This window comes from Paramisgurnus dabryanus, chromosome 2 (genome assembly GCF_030506205.2).
Source record: "Paramisgurnus dabryanus chromosome 2, PD_genome_1.1, whole genome shotgun sequence".
NCBI lineage: Eukaryota > Metazoa > Chordata > Actinopteri > Cypriniformes > Cobitidae > Paramisgurnus > Paramisgurnus dabryanus.
In genome coordinates this window covers 46,204,731-46,228,064 of record NC_133338.1, presented here as the reverse complement: position 1 = coordinate 46,228,064, position 23,334 = coordinate 46,204,731, and the positions used below count along the sequence as shown (strand labels likewise).

Genomic DNA, 23,334 nt, shown 5'->3' with positions numbered 1-23,334 from the left:
AAGTCAACACACCCTGTCGTCTTTCTTTCGCCCTGCGCACACACTCACTATGCCCCCTATCTAAATGCAAGTGCGCAGCAAGAGTAACAGGTGGCTTACATGTTTTATCCCTTTAACACTAATATGTTATCCTGTGCCCTGCTGGTGAACCTAACATAAACCATATCAGAAATTATTATGGATTTGTGACGTACATAACTACACAGTAGAATATATAATATGCTTTGTACAATACTCTTCCAACAGTATGCAATAAAAAAGTAAACATACAAAATAGAAATCTGAAGTTTAAAATGTAGAAAAATTGTATAATTAGAAATCCACAAAGACAATAAAATATGAAGACATGTGAATATATAACAAAATACAAATATATGTAAATATTACATGTGCATAATGGCAGATGCAACAGCAACACTGAACTGGCAATGTTATATTGGTTTTAATGGAAACGATAATGGTTTAAACAGCTGATGGTTCATATTAGTATTTGTAATAGAAAGTACGACATGCATTTAATCAGGAAGAGCTTTATTTTATAGCTTTATGTACATTTTCAAAAAAATAAAATAAAAAATCTGATGTATCAAAGACGGAAGAGGGTTTGCAAAAATATCCTTTATTACAAAAGATGTACCACATTAACATTTCATTTACCTCTAACATTGTACGAGGGCACAATTTAATTAGTTTGTACATACTAATACATTTAGTATAGATGTAATTCATGAACATAGATGTGGTACGGTGAAATGACAAGCATTAGTTTACAGACAGTAGCATTACAGCTAGTTAACAGCAATGTCATTGCAATTAAGCAGAGCGAGTCAAGTACAAGAAGAAATCCAATTTAGCAGATACTCTGTTTAAAATTAGTATGTAAACCATAAGAGTACTTTATGTATGTTAGTATTCATCTAAATTTACATTAACTAAACAAGGTAGACTAAGTGTCTCTGGTGGTGGAGGGGAAACGCTCTCAAGTTTGTCCAATTCCAGAGAAAACAAAGTCTCATCACCTGCCCAAAGGTTTAAACCTGGGCTTTTCTTTGAAAGTTCTGGGGATATAAAATCAGACTTGATGCACAAGTCTTTAGTGGTCATCTGTAGTGGAGATTCTCCATCAGGAGAATGTGACAAAACAGGCAACAGGACAAGTTCTTCTTCATTTTCCTTGTTACCCTGGATCTCCATTGATCCGTCGCTGTTAAATGAAACGTCATCCTCAAAAAGTTCTGGGAGCTCCTCATGAGCAATGCTGAATTTAATAATCTCACTTGAGCTTTGGTTGTTAGGAGCATCCAGCTGTGTGGAGTCCCATGACAGAGTTGAGTGCAAGGAGGACCCCTGCTGGACAGGAGGAGGAGTGCACTGATGAGTAGTGTCAAAGAAGAGCGATGGCTCTGGACTTGGCCTGTTCAACTCCGCTTCAGCCAGAGGCGTCTTAAGCCAAGATAAGCTATCTTCCTTAACCCAAGATGCTTGCTTTTTCTCGGAAACCCCTTCCTCCACAGCTTTTCTCCATGAACTTCTCACATCCTTAACTGAGGTAGAAAAAAAGTTACTTAAAACCTAAACAAATCTACAAATTTCATCAAGATGCCATGTTAAAGTTCATCAAATCTTATATAATCTGGCATTAAAGTAAAACTCACTAAGACTCTCAGGTGTACGGCACAGCTGCTTCCTAGTTGAAAAGGGGTCAGAAATGGCATTCAGTAACTGCCCCAGGTCCATGTCACTCCTTCCATTAACTGGGCTCATGATCACGGCATCTGCAAACTAGAAACAAAACAAGAAATTAAACTTTGGTATTTAGTAAAATGAGCTTGAACATCAAACCACAAGAGAGTGGTCCACTTGGGACAACTGTGGGCTCAGTGTTATTCAAGAGCAAAATATAAGGAACACTGCAGCAACGTCACCAGATACAATAACATAACCCTCTCCACCATGAGCTTTAATATAATCTAACTTAACAAAAAAGCTAAAGTAAGGATTGTCTGCTCCGTATCTGTCCGTGGCGATTTCTCTCAATTCGCACCGGTCATCAGAGAGCAGGTTTGATATAGGGAGAACTTGTGATAGGCAGAGCACTGCTCAGGACCGCCTATGTATCAGCCTCCCAGAGCAAATCTACAACACTAAATACGATCACATCTTCGAAAGCCAGTTTTAATAACCTGTATCAACCTTCTCTACAGTGTAGTACAGTCTCTTCATCAGTGGGACTCGCTCGTCTTTGTGGTTACTAGGATCAAAATCAAACACTTACTTGATTTGCCAAGTTGTCACATTCCAGATCCAGAATCTGGGCCTTGTTTTTCATGACAGAGGTCTTTGTTTTTGAGAGCAGACTTTTTCTGCGGCTCGCCTGCAAGACAGAAAAATGTCAAGTTTAAGTCAAAAGTGAGAGGAAGTGGGGGAACACACCTCTCAAATCACCACAACTATTGTAGTTAATGTTCAAGTTGTTTTAGATTGTCAGTCAAATTTAATACTACGCTGTTTTGATACAAGGTCAATGTATCATACATCTTTTTGTAGGCAAAGAATTTCAAAAATGTTTGGCATAAAGATGAATAAAAAAACTCTCTAATCTTTATCCATGTTAATAGCATATGTTTAATCACAAATATGCATAGCAAAAACTTATAGCAGTTAATACCAAGCTACCTGAAATGGACTGGGTGTCTGGACCCCAGGATGAAATTTAACTGGGCGAGTCAAAGGAGTTTCACATGGAGGAACCTCACAAGTTGTTTCTGGTCTTGGAGAAAAGCAACAATCAGATGAAAACAGAAACCTTTGACCTTCAGCTGGCAATGAAGTGCTGTTGAGAAAGTGCAAGTGATGGGTAAAAGTTAAACTTTGTTCCTGGGTAAATAGCACAAGTAGTAACTACAAGTTTTACACCATGTACTTTTTAAGTTCTGGTTCCAGATGGGCTTCTGGTTCTGGATGAATTGTTGTTTCCTTCACCTCTGGTCTTCTTTTGGTGGTCTGCTCTAGCAGCTCTGTATGTGGAAGGACACATTAATTTTTTACTAGAGCAAGAAACAATACAAAATCTACTAAGGAAGCGGTTAACTTACTAGGTAGTTTATGTGGATATTGTGAGATGACACTAGCTTTGAAGCTAGCATCAGAAGCTGGCTCAAATGACAGAGGTGCCATCGGGGAGACAAAGTCAAGAACCTGTTAATATTAAGAGAGATTATGGGTTGCAAACCAAAGTTGATCATTAGCCAGATATAAGACAATGTAACAACTTTAGACTGGTTTGTTAGTTCCAGTCTAGCACAATCTAAAAAAAGATGACCATAAACCTCAAGTTACTAAACTTACAGGTTCCTCTTCCTTAAGAAAAGAAGTCAGTGGTGTGTTTTTTAAACACTCAGCCCACGTCCTTTCCCACTCCTCCTCCAGCCTCCTAATGGAGTTCTTGATATCAGCTGCATCCTCTTTGACAAGTTTTCGCCTAAATAAGCAACAAAAAAACAAGAAATGTGTAAAGTTGTTAAAAACCAATAAATTACCAAACACAATTAAACAACAAACTTAAATAAGGTAATAAATGAGTTCAAAAGCTAGCTTGTATGTAAAACCTCCAAACAATTTCACCCCTTGACTGCCTCTGACGTCTTTATACTACAGGTGTTAAATGAGAGGGTGTGGTCACAGATTGTGAACACCTGAATCAAATCAGAAGCTCGCTATCAAAGTCCAATTTCCAGGTGATGACAATAGACAAAAATGCTATTAATCTGTCTAATACATTTCTTAATGTGTAACTTAAACAATTTGAAAACAAATGCACTACCAACAAATTTCCATTACATTTGTCTTACCTTATGAGCTTGAGGTTTTCTTTGGAGCGATTAAACAGCAAAGCCTGTTCCTGAAGAGCCTGGTGATGAAGATGTGTAGTGGGCCCTGAAATCTTCTCTCTTTCCTCATTAAGGATGGATAATCCCTCATTCAGAAGTTCAAGCAGACGCACAAGGACAGGCTGCCCTGCCTCATACAAGCTACCAACACTGGACTAAAAGCAAAGACAGAACATCAAATCAAACACCAATATCAAAAATGCTTAACCAATAAACATTTCATATAAATATTACAGGTTCCTTAAGGACACATATTTCCCCCCCATGTTCACATTTTACATTGGACCCATGTTTTATAAATGGCTATAAGTGCAAATAATATAAAATGAGATTATCTGTCAAAAATAAGAAGATGACATTAATCGAATGCTCTCCACACGTATTATACATTTATCAAATACTTTTACTTAAAATCTGCTTAATCCCAACCTCAGGTCAATCTCAAATACCAGTTTGTTGGCAGAATCCATTAAGAGTCTGATAAAAAATTATAATTTTCAAGAAAACATGACAGAAGATGGGTTGGCATCTGAGGGCTTCCAATTTTACCAAAAAAGTGAGCTTGCGTTTAGGAATAAATGAGTTGGCTGGGTAGCAAAATAAAGCCCAAATGTGTCTGCATTGCTTTTGAATACAGCCAGTAAAGACAAAGACATTACAGAATAATGACTTCATCAATAAAACAATTAAAATAACTAATATACGTCTGTATTATTGGTTTGAATTATTTTTTATGAATTATTAAATCTGTCTGAGCAATTATTAAGTTAAATCTGACTACTACCTTAGTGAACCGACAATAAGTATAACCTTTACTGACACGAGGTTTCTTTTTTTCTGTCCTCTAATTCTTACCTGGTGTGATAACCGCTCCAATCTTTCACGCAGAACCGTAGGTATCTTCACACTCAGGTCCTGCCCATCTAAGGTATACTGATCTACCTGTCCGCGAATCACACTCTCTACAACTTTTCGATCTCCTTCAAGGATGGACAAGACTCTGTCTGTATCAGCCCAAAGGCTTCGCACCTGAAAACGTGAACCATTCACGAATACAACTTACATTATTAGGGCAAGTGTAAATAGCAATATTAGTGAATTAATAACGTTCTCTTAAAATTTTTAAGAATAAAATGTAAACAAGTGGCACAAACCTTCTGATATTTGGCAAGTATTTCTCTCTCCAAATCTGTGCTACTGTCTTGTTCTCTACAAACAACCACCATATTGTTTTAAATTAATTGACACTTTTATTTTAAACATCTGTGTGATTTTAACCAAAGCTAAGCCAAGTACAAATTTTTTAAAAGATATTTACTTAAGTAAATGATCATATTTGGCATCTTCTGCATCAAGGTCCCTCAAAGACTTCTCCAAACCTCTGAAAGAAATACAAATTGTATGTCATTCTAATATGCATGTGCAATAGTTTCTGGGTATGGCACACCACGCTTAAAAACAAGATCATTTGACTTCACACTATGCATACCGTACTGTACTGTACGTTACGTTATGTTTGACCCCTAAATTCTGGTTTGTTTGACTACACTTTAAAAAGTTAAGTGGATCAACTTAAAAAAATACTTCAGTTGGTAACACCTAAAATATTTAAACATTTTCAACTTCAATTTTAGGCGTTACCAATTTAAGTATTTTTTTTCTTAATTTTCCACCAACTTTTACTTTAACCTTCCGTACCATGCCAGGGTGTGGTGTGCTTAACTGTATCCTGGTACACTTGCAAAGGTAGTCTCTGGTACAGTTCAGTTTGGTTTGGAGCGCAACAGTGTGAGCGCAAACTGAACAGGAGCAGATCTAAAAGTTTAACCTCACTTATGCGACTGCTTATGTTCTCTCTCAACTTCAGCTGTCAAAGTAAAAGCTCTTCTGATACAGCCCGATTATGTGCAGCCGCGTGTTACTGCGCGTCTCAACCAATCCCAAATAATAGTTGAGCTCTAGTCCATGCAGCGCTGTGCCAATCTGTTATAACAATAAGTTACAAGCCACTTACTTTGCTCTTTTCTGATAATCTTGAATAAGACGGTCCTGTTCTACAGTCACTCTCTGAAACTGTCTCTTCACCATCTGAAATCTCTTAGCCTCCAAATCCTGTGAACTTGATGGTACCGCAGCAGCTTCTGGGACCCACACACCATCTAAGTATTTATGAAACAAAAGCGTAATATATTATAAACAAAATAACATGACTGAGCATCACAATTTGTGTCACAATCCGTGAAACCCAGCTAAAGTTATTTATTTTGGTGATATTCTGTTTTCTACCTGAAATCACCCTACATAATGTAAAGAACATTGTGCATAAATACAATATCTTGATATCTTTAATATGGACTGAGTAAAGTAATTACATTATGTGACTTTATCTTGGATTTCACAGACAGGGTCACATTTAATCCCAGAAATAGTTCCAAGATACTAAAGACTCCACATCAATACCCATGTTTATATTAAAAGGTTTGTGGCTTATCGTTAAAAATCTAATTAATAATAGCATACCTATGGCAAATGTCTTCAATGTTTTCAGCATGACATGTTTGGCTAAGTGAAGCATCAAGTTGATAAATCTTGGTCCAGAAGGAGAAAGCAAATGGGATGCAGCCACTTTGGGAAAAGCGCTACCTTCTTCATTCTAGACACAGAGAAATTTTAACACATTACATAGAAATACATCAAAGAAAAATGTAAATAGTTAGGTGCATTGTAAAGTCATGATGGTATTGCAAGATTGTGTGTTAGTTTAAAAACATTGTCCACACATTGTCTTTGGCTTCAACACAATAACACACATCCTATGAACAACTACAAACACAAAATGTATATATAAAAAGTATAAAATTATAAAAATACATAGTAAACAAATGTACAGGTAGTAAAATAGATTCATAAAATCAACCCCTCAGGTGTAATAGCATTAAAGTATTTAAAATGTAATTATTGTTAACTGTAATCTACTACAAGCTAAGAGCCTATATGAATATTCTGTTGAAACCTAAGACACAATACAACAAAAATAAAAGGTTAACAACACACCAAATACACGTACCGCTATTTCTTGGAGCCATCCAAAAGTCACCTTACGAAACTCAGCATCACGTTTGTGATCCCAAACTGGCCAGCAATTTCTATTAAAACAATCATTTTTGAAGTAATATTAGCAAAACTAGTAGACAGCACAGAATATGACAGCAAAACACTGTTGCATGGATCTACCTGAAAACATCCTGAACACGAGTGGGATTCAGTTTCTCAAACAAAAAGTGGATGACAATATAGAAAGCCTCTTTGTTTGGCTTATCAAACATGTTCCTGTGAGAAAACAGACATTGAAAGCACTTAATACAAAAATGCTGTACAAACACACAGCTAATATACTTTTAATTAAACAATGATACAGAGCACTGAGAAACTGTTTTAACCCTGACCTCAGCAAATCACAATTCATCATTATTTGTTTACAAACAAAATAAAGTTGATCGGGTTAGTATTTTTATACTAAGCATCTATTATTTGAACATAAGTTATGTGACTGTGGCGTAAACGCCCATAACACACACCAACACAAAGCGAAGACACCTGGCTAATGGAAAAACAACTATTTATTTATTTAGAAACAGATAGTTGGTTGACTTACACTCCCAGGTTGAGGTGTTTTATGTTTTTTGCTGCGACATCCGGCCTGAATTCGAGACTTTGGAGGCACCACCATAAATATTTGCCGTTTGTCTTGTGGAGTTTAGACATCATGCTTTTCAGAGCAGCAGGCTAACGGGACCATACGACAACTAAACGAACTCAATGATTTACTGGACAAACGGTGTGGAAACTAGCAATTAAAATATTTACACCATAGCCAAATTAATTTGATGCAACTAACTCAATTCACAAAATAAAAAGTGTTTACATTTATTCGACAGCGAAACAACTTCCTTCCAACCGCCAAATTATTTGAGCGTGTTTACAGCGCGCGAGGCCGCGTCTCAAAACTGCGTCGTCGCAGTCTCGTGCCCTTGTTTAAGCCTGTTATATATTTCACGTAAATCGACTGAAACAAAATGGCAGGAGGTTAAGTTCATACAAGGCATTTCGTTTGTCCTGGTCTATCCAGGTTGCTTATAGATCAGCATTAACACTAGCGAGAAGACGACAGCTCGCAGCTCGTGCATAGTTCTTTATGTATTTGAACACGACCATAGATATCATATAGAAGACTAGATGCCCTATTGGCCGCTGGGGACTGAGAAATACGGCGGCCATCTTAAACCGGTCGTTCTCCTAGTTTCGTTGCATGGCAGCAGATAAGATGTCAGAGCACTGTGGAGCATTTTCCTGTTCTAATCGGCCGACGATCGCAAATAGAGCCCGGAGGATTATTTTCACAAGTACTTTTTAACATCGCGGTACTATTGGTTGTATTTTGTGAATAGAATATTAACAGAAAATTGAGAAAGAGCCAGCTTTTTGATTTTACTGTACTGAAATCGTAGCCAGCTAACGTTCGCTAGGCTATGTTTACTGCACCAGCCGCTGTTCACCCTGCAAGGAGAGTGGGGTAAAGTAAAGTAATAATTACAAGAGTTTCTCTGTTGTGAGTATTGTGTAAAGCGCTATATAAATGTGTATTATTATTATTATTATTATTATAAGGTGCTGTGAGCTGCGTGATCCGCCGAGCTTTAAAAAGCTAAGATGTCAACAGGGACAGAGGATGTTTTCCTTCGTAGGGAGGACATTGAGGAGACTCGGTTTGGAATCGACAACTATCAGTCTGACTCGTTGTCACTGGTTGTGTTTGTGTTTTTAAAGATAAGGCTCCACCATGTTGCCAAACTCACATCTCTTGAACTACAGAAAGGGAGCACGGGAAAGAAGCTCTGGAAAACAGTCCTCTTTCAGGGGTGTGTGTGTGTGTATGTGTGCGTGCGTGCGTGCGCGCGCGTGTGTGGGGGGGTTTATAAATCATTTTAAATTGTTTCTTCACCATATTAAAAAGTCTTATTTTATTGCAACTATCTGTTTCTGCATCTTTGTCATATTTATAGTGTGTGAATTATAAAATATCTTATGTCCTACACCACATATTTTTGAAGAGTACAAGAGTATGTGGCAAAATCTAGTGGCAGTTGTTGGTAAAACCATTAAAATTGTGACCCAAACATAATTTTTTTGTGATTTGGATCACAACTACTTGAGACATATTGCTTCATGTTAACATTATTTATTGTGTGAAACATTAACTTTTATGCAATTTTATTTATAAATTAATATGTTACTGCATAATTTGATATATTAAAATAAAGGTAAACGGCTATAAAAATATTTATATTTAATATTTTTACGTTCTAACTCATTTGTGAAAAACCCTAAATTGTCTTCTTTAAAACAAGACCAAGATTAGGTTTCTAGCCCAAAGAATCCCAGAGAAATATTAATTTAAAGATGTACATCACATTGTCACCCCCACTCAAACAGGATTTGCGGCACATAAGGGGTTAAAATACGCCGAACCATGTGTCCTATATCATAGCTCCATGAATGACCTTTGCAGCAAAAAAACCCGCTTGAAAATCTGTTCGGTATTCACTGAGATATGATTAATTAAATGCGCTGATAGCTCAATCCACCAGTCATACAGATTACACTGAGTGGAGCGGGTGACCGATCTAAGATGGCGGCCCCATATCTCACCGCGCCACTAAGCAGTAGCGGTCGATAGGGCGTCTACCTATATGATGTCTATGAACACGACCATTGAGTGTGGGCGGGGCCTCTGTGACGTTACAGTTCGCATTACGGCAAGCGACAAAGATCAATATGGTGATAAAGGCAAAATTTTAAATGCGGATGGTCAAATCGCGGAAGTTATGTTCCGAGCAAAAAATAATATATGACAGTGTCTGTGAAATTTAAGCTTAAGTATCTCATTCTAATTAGGAGCATTTTACTGATTGTTTTCACTTTAATTTCAATCTTTGACATGCCTTACTCAGACAATATTAAAGATATCAAGGGTTTTATTTACAAAGTAATGTTATGTATGTTGGATGATTTTATGTAAAATTTTATGTAGAAAACAGTAAATTACACAAATATGATGACTATAGCAGGGTTTTTATTTTATTTACCCCATCAAATATTTTGGCTTAGCATAAAAGATGTATTTGCTATCTTGGGCCCAATGGAAGTTTGTTGTGCCCCCTAGTGGACACTGGCCACCTGGTTAAGAAACACTGTTTTGTAAGAACTTCTGTTTAGAAGTAACAATTTTGATGCTATATGTAAAATATTTAATGGATTTTATGTTTTATAATGTAGATGGTTCTCTGTGTTAATTTATTTACTGTTTGTTTGTACTAATTTATTTAATGTAGGGAAGCATCTAAAACTTTCTGGAAGTGGGTCACGAGGACTGAAGCTGAGAAACACTGCCATAGTTTAACAATGGTTTCTGCAAACCATTAGATGTCAATCATGGGGCTTCACAGAATCAGTATAAAGTCCTCAATCTGCGTTATCTATTTATTTATTTATTCTTAACGACATTTCAGCATCTATGGCTATATTTATGGCATGAATTTGTTAATCTACACACAAGTTAATTCACACAATTCAATCTACACTCATGTTGGAGGAAGAGCAATTTGATATCTCCAATTATCAACATTTATCATACATTACAATCAATTGTTAAGAGCAAATGACTTATCTGATGTGGTATGTTAAGTTATACTCAGCTGTGAAGTAAAGAAACCACTTCTCTTCCCTGTAGCTACTTCCTCCGCATCATGTCTTTATAAATAATGCATTTCTATGATGCAACAAACATGCTGTTGGTAACTGCAATGTGCTTCATTGTTTCTTAGTGTTGATATGTGAAGAGGAATGTTATTTATTTTATATTACTGTACACAACAATCCTAAAATAAAGATGATTCAAGAAGTCTTAGCAGAACCATTTTGCTTTAGTGGTTTTCTTAAAGAACCTTTAGCATCCAAAGAATCTTCCAGTTTCAAAAAAGGTTCTTATAAAATGGTATGACAAAATTACTCTTCTGTGTACCTTTGGCTGAATTTCTTTAATGAACCAAAAATGTCTTTCTCAAAAATGTTTTCCTTAAAATCAATGATTATTTCTCACAAAGGAAACTGTGAAAATAGCACAGTAAACCCATTTCTGTAGATCACATGAATCCAGTCCGAATATCTTTTGTAGAATGTAGGCATGACACTACATACAGTAAAATCAGATAAGTGGACTTTTAAACATCCTTTAAGTTCACTGAACAAATGCAAGTGGAAATAAAGCATGTGTCCATGTTTGTAACTGGGTCTGTGTGGTTTTACGCCAGCATTGGTGGACTACTTTGTACAACTTTGTACATTTGAACCCTATAGGGCCTAGAGGGCTGTGGTACATAATTTCATAGACATGCACCATCAGCTATTATTTTCACAGACAAAACTTTATCAACCTGCAGAAACAAAACCCACACAGACTCGCTTACTTCACACTGACACAGATATCCAGACAGAAACCACCAACACTTCTCTTCCTGTTTCATCTCAGACCAGACGTGGCAGGGTTTACATACTGTAGTACAACCAAAATGTACAGAGGAGATTCAATGTGATTTGTTAAAACATACAAATAGGAAAATAGAAAAATTGTATTTCATTTTGGAGTGAAATTTAAAAACCTAAAGTGCTAGACGACTTTGATTCTCAGATTGATAGCAGAAAATGAAGCATGTTGTCTTAATGTGTCTCCTGATCTACATACACACATCTACAAGCAGTGAGTATAACCTCTACCATGTCTACAGATTTTACATTCAGTGTTAATAAAATAAAATTTTCACTTGACATAGACCTGTAGAAAATGTACACAACACTAATATTTAATAGTGTAAGTAAAGAACAAAAGAGAATAAAATAATAAAAATGCAAGACATGACAAACATTAGTGGTTTCATTTTATTATTCTTTCTTTTGAATAGAGATGAACATAACGTAAACACTGCAGAAAGAAATTGTGGTCAGAATTCAAAACAGAACTGTTATGTATTTACAGCACATTATCTTTGTTCATTTGTGTTTGATTTAACAGAAATATTCAATCAGAGTGTCACTGTGGGAAAGGACATCAATCTTGTGTGTAAACATGAAGGGAAAGTGATATGGAGTAAAGACAGAGATGGAAAAAGAATAGACATTCTCACTAAAGAAACAGATTTAGAGACAAGAAAACTAATTTCAGATCCTCATAACCGTTATAGTTTATTGGATGATTTATCACTACACATAAAGAGTGTTTCAGCCTCAGACTCTGGAATTTATTACTGTAATGCAACTCCAACTGTGAATCTGATAGTAACAGAACCAGGTAAGTGTTCATGATTCAATTCTCACCTGATCTCACATGAAAACATTATTATTTAAAGAGGTGATTTTGTATGAATTTGTAACATTATTAGACAAAAAGCAAGCATAAAGCTCCACCCCGACCCCATCTCTGAACACAACCATTACTAGAGTGAAATCAGATCATACAGAAACGTACAAAAGAGATCTTACAAATAAATACAAATTAGCCACCAGTTTTCTAAAATGTAAAGTAGATACAAATTGCTATTGTATCGCAATCCTTAAATTATAATGATTAATAAAAATTCTAACATGTATGCCAGATTGTCTTGGGATAAAACATCTAAGTTTTACCCCTATTACTTTATTGAAACAATGTTGGTTTCGGAAAATACATGAAAATTCTTTACATGCTATAAACCAAACAAATCCCGTAGTTTATGAGTTTGTGTGCTATATTTGTTAAGGGTCAACCACATCCAACAACAGGCATACAGAAGCCACCACACCAAAACCAGGTTTATTCAAATATTTCTTGAATCTCTAAAGTTTTAGATATAGAGTTATAAACTTCATAAAGTTCATAGAGCTCATATGCAAAACCCTCTAAGTACATCTGACATGTTTTTTTGTAAATTAGCTTTTTTATTAGACTATTAATGGATTCTGCCAACAAATCTGTATTTCTGAATGGCCTGAGGCAGTGTTTAAAGAGATTTGAAGCAAAGGTATTTGATGAATGTACAGTAGGCTATATGCCAAGAGCATTAATATCATTATTTCATTTTTGATGGAGGTGGCTTTAGCGGCTTTTGCATCTGAGCTCCTTATATATTACATATAATATTTATTAGAGCTGAGCATAGATTAATCTAGATTAATCTCATACAAAATTAAAGTAATTTTTTGCATAACATATGAGTTTGTGCTGTGTGTAATTATTATTTATATATAAATCCACACACATTCATGTATGTATTTAAGAAACATTTACATGTGTATATATTTATTTACATTTTTATATATTCTAAATTATATATAAATAAAAACTGATATTTAAATAAAACATTTCCTTAATGTATATACATGTATGTGTGTGTGTTTAAAGGTGCAGTGTGTAATTTTTTAGAAGGATCTCTTGACAGAAATGCTAGATAATATACAAAACTATATTATCAGGGGTGTATAAAGACCTTTTTATAATGAACCGTTATGTTTTTATTACCTTAGAATGAGATGTTTTTATCTACAAACACAGAGGGTCCCCTTACGTGGAAGTCGCCATTTTGTGCCGCCATGTTTTTACAGAAGCACTTAACGGACAAACTTTTGTACTAAATTGTCTCCGACGTTAACATGTTTTCCGGTGCCGGCTTCTCTATGGGTTTCAAAAGCAAGGGGTGAGCAGTGGACTGAGCTGTTGGTTGCAATTTGCAACCTCACCACTAGATGCTACTAAAATATACATACTGCACCTTTAAATATACATAATATTTACACACATCACAAACTCATATATTATGCACAAAATTTACTTTGATTTTGTATGAGATTAATCTAGATTAATCTATGCCCAGCCCTAATATTTATATAGTTATTAAGTAAAGCATCTGTTTGGGTATGAGAATATACACTCACCTATAGTATTATTAGGAACACCTGTTCAATTTCTCATTAATGCAAATCTAATCAAACAGTCACATGGCAGTTGTTTCAATGCATTTAGGGGTGTGGTCCTGGAAAAGACAATCTCCTAAACTACAAACTGAATGTCAGAATGGGAAAGAAAGGTGAAATGGCCCCCACAGTCACCAGATCTCAACCCAATAGAGCATCTTTGGGATGTGGTGGAACGGGAGCTTCGTGCCCTGGATATGCATCCCACAAATCTCCATCAACTGCAAGATGCTATCCTATCAATATGGGCCAACATTTCTAAAGAATTCTTTCAGCACCTTGTTGAATCAATGCCACATAGAATAAAGACAGTTCTGAAGGCGAAAGGGGGTCAAACACAGTATTAGTATGGTGTTTCTAGTAATAATCCTTTATGTGAGTGTACATCATACTAAACTAAATCTTTTAAGTAAATGTTACAAGTAAAAGACCTTCAGTTGTTTTTACAAAGATCCTTTACCTGCTATCCTTTAATTCACAAGTTTGTGTTTGCTGTATTAGAGACAACCACATCCAGCTACAGTAAACCAGGAGCCACCACACCAACAACAGGTTTACTCATATATTTATTAACTAATTTATTAGACCACTTGTCCATTCGTCTCAAAGACCATCCAGCATTGTGAAGTGCTTTACTGTGTACTCTCAACTTTTCAGACAGTACTCAACGTTTCACCATTTAGTGAGGGCCATCGTAAGTGGGGGGAAAAGGGTGAATGAGTACATAGGGCCCTGGCATGTGAAGGGCCCTCGATGATATTTTATAATCGTTATTAAAGTTACATAAATCCTTAAATTCACAAGTTTGTATGTGTTTGCTGTATTAGAGACAACCACATCCAGCTACAATCAACCAGGAACCACCACACCAACAACAGGTTTACTCATATATTTATTAACAAAGTTATTAGACCACCTGTCCATTTGTCTCAAAGACCATCCAGCATTGTAAAGTGCTTTAATGTGGACTCTCAACTTTTCAGGCAGTACTCAACGTTTCACCATTTTGAACATTAGTGAGGGATGTCAAAATGAATTTGTGCTTTTATATTTAAATTTGAGGAGGCACATTCAACTTCTCTCAGAAGTCAGAAATTAATTTAGTAAAACATTCAACCATAAAAACTTATTGTTTTATAGATGTTTATTGTTTCATTGGATGCACGTGTGTTGTCTCGTTTCCCTACCTGGCCTGAAGTTAACTTCTGGTCTGTGTTTATTTAATGGTCTGGCTAGTGGGTAAACTGACCTCTTGAACAAATACCTTCTCGAAAATAACAAATGTTTAGATTTCATAAACATGAGGAGAGACGGCGAGCTTGGATCACCGCTGTGTGAAGAGAGGTTTGGCAGCCGTAGTTAATACAATACTGTGGTAAATTAAATTATGGCACAAACGATTTTTTCGTAGCACATATGGTGCACTGTACAGCCCTACCACCACAATATCACAGTTATTCAATACCAGTCTGATAGCGACCCTTAACATGATATTAATATTTCATTTTTAAAATATCACGGTTATTGACATATTGCGACAGCTCTAATATAGGCTACATACATTTTTTCCCTGTGCTGAACTGTTTTGAGAGGGGCAGAAAGTATTTTAGTTTTGCTTCATAATTCATATCCTAACTTCAGACAATCTATCAATAAGCTTAATATTGAGCTTAATAAACATACAGTTATAATGATATTTTTTTTTACTTTTGTTCCTTTTCAGTGATCTCTACCAATACAACTCAACCAACTCAATCTTACTCCAGCCATTCAAAATTTACCTCAACAAAAGGTATTGTTTGATCAAATTGTTTGTTATATTGTTTGTTGATCAAATAGATTATTATTGTGACTTTATGGACTTTTTGTGCTTATTAGTTATATCCTGGTTATTTGCAATGATGTCTCAGTAGGAAAAAACCATCAATTAATTCATGACAATAACATTTTCTCAATGTATGCTGCTACATGTTATCAGGGGCATTGTAAGTGGGGGGAAAGGGTGAATGAGTACATAGGGCCCTGGCATGTGAGGGGCCCTCGATGATCATTTTATAATCGTTATTAAAGTTATTATAAATCCTTTAATTCACAAGTGTGTGTGTGTGTTTGCTGTATTAGAGACAACCAAATCCAACTACAGTCAACCAGGAGCCACCACACCAACAACGACAGGTTTACTCATATATTTATTAACAAAGTTATTATTTTAGATATGTGTGATCTGTGTGACAGTCCTGCTATACAACACTAATATTTAATAGTGTAAGTAAAAAATAAAATAATAAAAATGTGAGACATGACAAACATTAGTGATTTTATTATTCTTTCTTTTGAATAGAGATGAACATGATGTACAACTTTCATGCTATAAGGAAGTAATTCACAAGTGGTTACTAAATCAGTAAATCATATGTCATGTGTATAGTAAAAAAAGTGTAATATACTAATTACTATTCACTTTTATCAGAAGAAAGTGATATAGGGGCCCACACACAGTGGCATAGAGCCCACGATCCATACGCTTCTGCAAAGTCATTGTATTTATTTTGATATTACATGTTTTTTAATTATACAAAAATCTTTCTTTTTATTTTACCAGCAACACCTAAAACTATAGTGGATTCAGGAAACAAAAGTATGACAAATTCCTCAGCAACAAGTATGTTTAACTGTTTTTCTATTTCTTTTGTTTGTTGTATTGTACTGTTGTTATATTCTATGCATAGTTCATTTAATCTTTCTTGAGTGGACACAATAAAAATACCCATGTTTCTGTTGCCATGTGTGACACATGCATTTTATTGTGCCTGTGGTAAGATCAAGAGTATTTAGGTATCGGAATGAATGAATATTAGCATAATGTTAGGGCTTATGGCTCTAATCAGCACATATTTCCCAACCCAAGCTTTCTTTGTCTGTGATTCCAGCTACATGCTGTACAACAAACACAACCAAGACAAACACAACAACCACCACCAGGACAAACACAACTGAGAATAATAAAGGGAATAATAAACAGAATAATGAAGGTATGAGCAAAATTATCTCATAAGCTGGTCTGTGAGTACTGGCTTGTTCAAAGTTTTTATGGGATGACACTTCTCTCTGAGCTATAGACATATTTACAAATGACAAACAAAAAACTTTAATGTACCAAACTTTGAAGTCGCCATAAAATGGAAGTAGCAATTGTCTTATATTTTCCCCATCATGATGTACACTCACCTAAAGGATTATTAGGAACACTATTCACCTTATTCCGCCACGCCCCTTTTTAATTCTTCGTTCTTCCGCATTTTGTCAACCGACTTCCGCTGCTAATATGGCACAGTGCATTCGGTGGTTAGTTTGGTGGTTAGAAGATTGTTTGTAGTTCACTATAACTTTAGCGAAATGACAAATATCGCTACTGCTGTAAATGTTTTAAATTAGGAGCACGGTTAAAACTTCATACGACGCTCGGATAGTCTTATATTGTCCCAGGCAGCAATCGTCTCGTGGTTAGACGATATGAAGCGGCCGCGGCAAGTAACCTGGCATATTTAATTACCTCGTCCTGTCAGGAGTTGATGGAGCAGCATTGAAAATTATTAAAAGTATGTCTACCAATATTTACACAGTGATTTCGTCTTTTTTAAAGCAAATGTGCACCTTAGCCAGTCCAATAACTATTTCGTTTTTATGTGGTACCATGATAGAATTCATTTGCAAACTTACCAACACTTATTCCTTCAAATCAGGAGACTTAAATCCTTTTAAGTGGAATCTACAAAGCTCACATATGGTTTAAGAAATTCCTTACAGATAATATCTGATCACACTGTAAAGGTTTATATAACTGCATGGCAGGTTACATCTGATCACATAGTAAATGTTTAATGTAAGTGCATGACATCTGATCACATTGTAAAGGTTTAATATAATTGCACAACAGATCACATTGTAAAGGTTTAATATAATTGCACAACATTTGATCACATAGTAAAGGTTTAATATAATTGCACAACATTTGATCACATAGTAAAGGTTTAATATAATTGCACAACATCTGATCACATTGTAAAGGTTTAATATAAATGCACAACATCTGATCACACTGTAAATGTTTAATATCACTGCATGACATCTGATCACATATGAAGGTTTAATGTAACTTTACAACAGGTTAAGCAAGACCACCCTGCAATAAATTAAGACACAGCTTTATCGGAGTCATCAGGAGCTGAACCCAAGTGTTTATCTGGAAGCTGTTGGTGTATGTACTGGTAAAGTGCTTGGCGACTGTGTAATGGATGCAATATCAACCCTGTGTAAAGCTGAACCAAAGATGGTTGTTTCTCAGCAGAGATATGTACATTTCTGCCAGCTCAACACATTGAAGCAGTTTCTCGGACAGGGTTTACAGGACTAGGATTTAATTATATTAGGACATTTTAGTTTTTACAAACAAACCCTACAAAAAAACAAGAGTGGGGCGCATCTTGTGACAAAACAATGGCACTCATATATGTTGAGGTATGTCAGTAAAAGGTGTTTTTAAATTATTGTAGCTCAAATATGCATTTTTGCCTGGGACCAGGATAAGCCCTGTCAGGGAAACTGCACCATTGTTGTCCCCAGTTCAGATGTAGGTTGCTTCAGGTTGAGTTGTGATTTTAAAGTGTAGTTGTGGTCAGAGACGGATGGATCCTCCCATTGTGTTTCTGCATCACAGTTTAGGAACATGTTGATTGTATCATCCTCACAGTTGTCCACTGCATCACTACACATCAATGCATCTGTGAAAATAATATAACCATAAACAGTTTTATGTTAGTATTTAAAATAAACTTGCATCATGAGACTTAATATATAAATGACATCCATACTTAAACAGAACAGTGTGTAAGAGAGAGATGCATTAAAAAGAGATAGTAACATTATACACACAACCTTTAACTTCAGTGTTAAATAATACGTTGTTTAATAGGTCATTATCAATATCTGAATGAGAAATGAACTGACATTCTAGCATCTGAAATCTCAGTAACTTGTAGGAATCACGTGGGCTAACGTTACTGTAAGAATGCAATGACTATAATATCTCGTTGTATTATCGTAAATATAAAAATATAGGTGGACAATTAAAACCATTCAAATAGTTGCATTTTATAAACTAACGTTACTGCTCTTAAAGGCGGAGTCCACGATGTTTGAAAAACGGTTTGGAAAAGGAGACGGGCCGACTACCAAAACACACTTATAGCCAATCAAATCAAATCAAATGCCGGGTTGCGTATGTGTGGGGCGGGTCTATCAACAGAAGGTCCAGATTTTATTGGGGTAGGGGCGTGTTTGTTTAGGTGATTTCAAATATCAACATTGGCTTTCAAACATCATGGACTCCGCCTTTAAGTGTATTTGTAGAACGGACTTCACAAATCTAACTTTAGGCGAACGAGCACAAAGTTAGCTAAGATAGCTTACCTGAAACTGGCCACCTTTTCAACACCCGGCGTGGTTTAAAGTTACCGGAACATCGTAGTCGAACCATTACTTGGGATTAGGGTGTTCCTCAGTTGGCTTAAAATTGGTAAGAAAGAAACATAAAGGCGCTTGAGTGAGCTTTTTAAGCTTAAGCGTCGCCTTCAGTCACTGCCTCAGCTGCTCATCGTCTATGCGGCCGGAAGAACGTTGACAAAATGAGCGAAATGGCGCCGCCCTTGTTGTCGTGAAAAATAAGGTGAATACTAATATGGTGTTTGACCCCCTTCCGCCTTCAGAACTGCCTTCATTCTACGTGGCATTGATTCAACAAGATGCTGAAAGGATTCTTTAGAAATGTTGGCCCATATTGATAGGATAGCATCTTGCAATTGATGGTGATTTGTGGGATGCACATCCAGGGCACGAAGCTCCCGTTCCGCCACATCCCAAAGATGCTCTATTGGGTTGAGATCTGGTGACTGTGGGGGCCATTTTAGTACATTGAACTCATTGTCATGTTCAAGAAACCAATTTGAAATGATTCAAGCTTTGTGACATGGTGCATTATCCTGCTGGAAGTAGCCATTAGAGGATGGGTACATGGTGGTCATAAAGGGATGGACATGATCAGAAACAATGCTCAGGTAGACCGTGACATTTAAACGATGCCCAATTGGCACTAAGGGGCCTAAAGTGTGCCAAGAAAACATCCCCCACACCATTACACCACCACCAGCCTGCACAGTGGTAACAAGGCATAATGGATCCATGTTCTCATTCTGTTTACGCCAAATTCTGACTCTACCATCTGAATGTCTCTACAGAAATTGAGACTCATCAGACCAGGCAACATTTTTCCAGTCTTCAACTGTCCAATTTTGGGGAGTTGTGCAAACTATAGCCTTTTTTCCTATTTGTAGTAGAGATGAGTGGTACCCGGTGGGGTCTTCTGCTGTTGTAGCCCATCCGCCTCAAGGTTGTGCGTGTTGTGGCTTCACAAATGCTTTGCTGCACACCTATGTTGTAACGAGTGGTTATTTCAGTCAAAGTTGCTCTTCTATCAGCTTGAATCAGTCGGTCCATTCTCCTCTGACCTTTAGCATCAACAAGGCATTTTCGCCCACAGGACTGCCACATACTGGATGTTTTTCCCTTTTCACACCATTCTTTATAAATCCTAGAAATGGTTGTGCGTGATAACCCCAACTGAGCAGATTGTGAAATACTCAGACCGGCCCGTCTGGCACCAACAATCATGCCACGCTCAAAATTGCTTAAATCACCTTTCTTTCCCATTCTGACATTCAGTTTGGAGTTTAGGAGATTGTCTTGACCAGGACCACAACCCAAAAATGCATTGAAGCAACTGCCATGTGATTGGTTGATTAGATAATTGCATTAATGAGAAATTGAACAGGTGTTCCTAATAATCCTTTAGGTGAGTGTTCAAATAAAAAGGCTTCTGAAATGAGAACAGTGGTAGGGCAGGACTTAAATTCCAATCGAGAACTGATTTGATTGTTGGAAGTTGAGTCATGTTGCTAATTGCTAAAAAAATTTCACAAAGCATTCCTCGTAACTGGAAGTAAAGAGAGATTGTTTCAGTCACAGATCAAGGATTGCATAGACTTTGGCTTGTGCAATACAACACCTTTCTGTGACTTATTTACAGTACAGCACAACCTTATTGCTTACATATGTAAAGTCATAATTATGTCCTGATTATGGGTGTTACAAATTCAGTTCACTATCAAAAAATCTAATAAACCAGGAATTAAGTTTCAACTTAAGTTTGCCTCTGTTCCTTTTTTTAGCTCCAAAAGACAAGCCAACTTCCATTACTGCGGCAGTGTCAGGAGGAGTTGTGTTTCTGGTGCTGATACTCTTGCTTTGGGCGTGTATCAAAAGAAAAAGTGAGAATTTATTGTCATTGTCAGTACTCTTTTCACAATCATGTTTACCAACAACATTAAAGAGATCGATCGATAACTTAATAACTCAGCTCAGATTTTAGAGCTGCACTTTTATGCCTATAAACGTACATAACAGCACACAAACAATCTTAAACCACAATAAATGTTGTTTTCTTTAGGTCTTTCATCTGCTCTTTCCAATAAAAAGGAAAATATATATGAGACTGTAGATGACAGTTGTTCTACCGTACATCCTGGTAAAGGTTTATAAATGTTTATCTAAAGGCTGATTTATTGTTAAAAAAACTGATTGACAATTTTTTTGTCACTTTTACTGCAGCTCCCCCACAAAAAACCAATGATGCCATATATTACTTGGCTGGAGATCCTGATGTAGTAAAAATCGGTAAGGATGGTAAAGAAGAACATTTAAAAGTTTTTAACAACATGTGATATTTCTTTCAATTACTAATACATTAGAAAGAGTTAAGATCTCTTGTTCTTAAAATGTCTCGCAGGCCAAAGACAGGAGTTTGATGATCCCACATATACCCTGATAGGCTTATCAGAGTCAAAGTCAAAGGAAAATCTCAATGGTAAATGTATTTATTTATTTTTTCTTATTAGATACAATGCGATGCTAAATGTACTCTTGAATTTGATGATTTTTTGGCTGATATAACTGCTATATAAAATAATTTATTTAAGACAACATAAACAATATTTTCTGATTAAAATTTTGTACCAGACAGGGTTTAGCTTAAGCCAGGACTAGGCCTTAGTTAAATTGGGATATTTAAGTCATTTTTAAGCATAATTTACAAATAAACATTATTTGTGTGCATCTTAAGACACAACACTTGCACCAATATATTTTAAGACAGAGAGCAAGTTGTTTTCGATCAAGACAACACTAAAATTTAAGTTAGTCTCGGACAAGACTTAAGCCCTGTCGGGGAAACCACCCCTTAATAATGAAATCTTATATTGACTGTTTTCTCTGTTTTTAGAGCAGGGACCTGATGTGCCTTTGTACTCTACAATCAAAGAATTCAGTGAATAATGAAACACTTGAACTTATATTAAAAAAATCCATAAACGTTAAGTGATAAAGTGAATGTTATATTTCAGTGGCAAAACTCTTTAAAATAATATTATTTAACATGCTATTTTTATGTGTCAAGCTGTGATATATGTTTGTTTGTTGTTTATAGTTTTTATATTTTAGGTTTATATTTAGAAATATACAAATGCTGTACGAGACATACTGTAATGCTATTACAATCCCTTCTCCCTTTCCTGGATGGTATTTCTTTATACTGAATAAATAAATTGTTTTTCCAAGCAGTAGAATATTTGTAAATGTGTATTTATTATACTTACATTTAGGCATAGCAGACGCTTTCATCCAAAGCGATTTGCCATTTTAAAGAAATAACACAAGAAGTGTCATACAAAGGTTTCACTGATCACTAAAAACACAACCTGTAAAGGGAAGACAGAAAGTTATTTTTTATAATTTTCTTTTAAAGGTGTAATGTGTGTTTTTAGTGGCATCTAGCAATGAGATTACGAATTGCAACCAACCATAATTTCGCAATGCAATGAGAAGCTACAATATCCGGCACAGGACAAAAATGTTGTCGTCTGAGACAACGTAAGGACGAAACGCACGTGTAGAACAGTTTGTTCATTTAGGCTACTGTAGGAACATGGTGGCGACTTTCATGTAAGGAAACCCGTGGTGTATGTAGATAAAAGTGTCTCATTCTAAGGTAAAAAAAAGAAAGTTCATTATGTAAGGTTTTTGTACACCACTGATAATATAAAAATGTATATTATATTGCATTTCTGTCAAGAGGTAGCTTGGCTAACACCAGACCAGTCTCATCGAGAAACAGACGTGGTCTGGGAACCATATGCTCATAGCCATTTTCTCGTATTTGAGGCGTGGTTTACGAATGCCCAGAGCTGTTTATTGGGCCCTACAAATGTCTATC

At 36.0% G+C, this 23,334-nt stretch overlaps 1 protein-coding gene, 3 long non-coding RNA genes and 1 other non-coding gene across 5 annotated transcripts; 3 read left to right on the top strand and 2 right to left on the bottom strand.

The window, feature by feature from the left end:
• Positions 1 to 384: 384 nt before the first annotated feature.
• haus6 (HAUS augmin-like complex, subunit 6) lies at positions 385 to 7,980 on the bottom strand. The gene is made up of 16 exons (XM_065288937.2): positions 7,546 to 7,980; positions 7,125 to 7,220; positions 6,958 to 7,036; positions 6,411 to 6,543; positions 5,905 to 6,049; positions 5,209 to 5,271; positions 5,045 to 5,099; positions 4,746 to 4,919; positions 3,852 to 4,045; positions 3,349 to 3,481; positions 3,096 to 3,198; positions 2,924 to 3,017; positions 2,677 to 2,833; positions 2,276 to 2,374; positions 1,656 to 1,782; positions 385 to 1,544 (listed from the first exon to the last, which is right to left on the bottom strand). Exons 1-16 carry the CDS (start codon positions 7,656 to 7,658, stop codon positions 907 to 909), a joined length of 2,403 nt encoding a protein of 800 aa, XP_065145009.1. The 5' UTR covers positions 7,659 to 7,980; the 3' UTR covers positions 385 to 906.
• Positions 1,998 to 2,128, bottom strand: LOC135778957 (small Cajal body-specific RNA 8). Its single transcript, XR_010544676.1, has one exon.
• A 4,171-nt stretch (positions 7,981 to 12,151) lies between the features above and the next one.
• Positions 12,152 to 16,456, top strand: LOC141281859 (uncharacterized). Its single transcript, XR_012336232.1, has 4 exons — positions 12,152 to 12,294; positions 12,743 to 12,793; positions 14,454 to 14,504; positions 16,074 to 16,456. It is a non-coding gene; the product is annotated as an uncharacterized lncRNA (long non-coding RNA).
• Positions 16,457 to 16,550: 94 nt separating this feature from the next.
• On the top strand, positions 16,551 to 16,984 carry LOC135778901 (uncharacterized). The gene is made up of 2 exons (XR_010544646.1): positions 16,551 to 16,614; positions 16,883 to 16,984. It is a non-coding gene; the product is annotated as an uncharacterized lncRNA (long non-coding RNA).
• A 4,249-nt stretch (positions 16,985 to 21,233) lies between these two features.
• LOC135778902 (uncharacterized) lies at positions 21,234 to 22,681 on the top strand. Its single transcript, XR_010544647.1, has 5 exons — positions 21,234 to 21,334; positions 21,514 to 21,591; positions 21,675 to 21,740; positions 21,853 to 21,930; positions 22,345 to 22,681. It is a non-coding gene; the product is annotated as an uncharacterized lncRNA (long non-coding RNA).
• Positions 22,682 to 23,334: the final 653 nt, after the last annotated feature.

What these genes read in the sequence shown, in the direction of transcription:
- haus6 (XM_065288937.2), bottom strand. Translation starts at nt 7,658, where the DNA reads ATGATGTCTAAACTCCACAAGACAAACGGCAAATATTTATGGTGGTGC. An exon ending in TTCTTAAGGAAGAGGAACCT is followed by an intron (nt 3,199 to 3,348) that starts GTAAGTTTAGTA and finishes TAATATTAACAG; the next exon opens with GTTCTTGACTTTGTCTCCCC. An exon ending in ATATCCACATAAACTACCTA is followed by an intron (nt 3,018 to 3,095) that starts GTAAGTTAACCG and finishes TTCCACATACAG; the next exon opens with AGCTGCTAGAGCAGACCACC.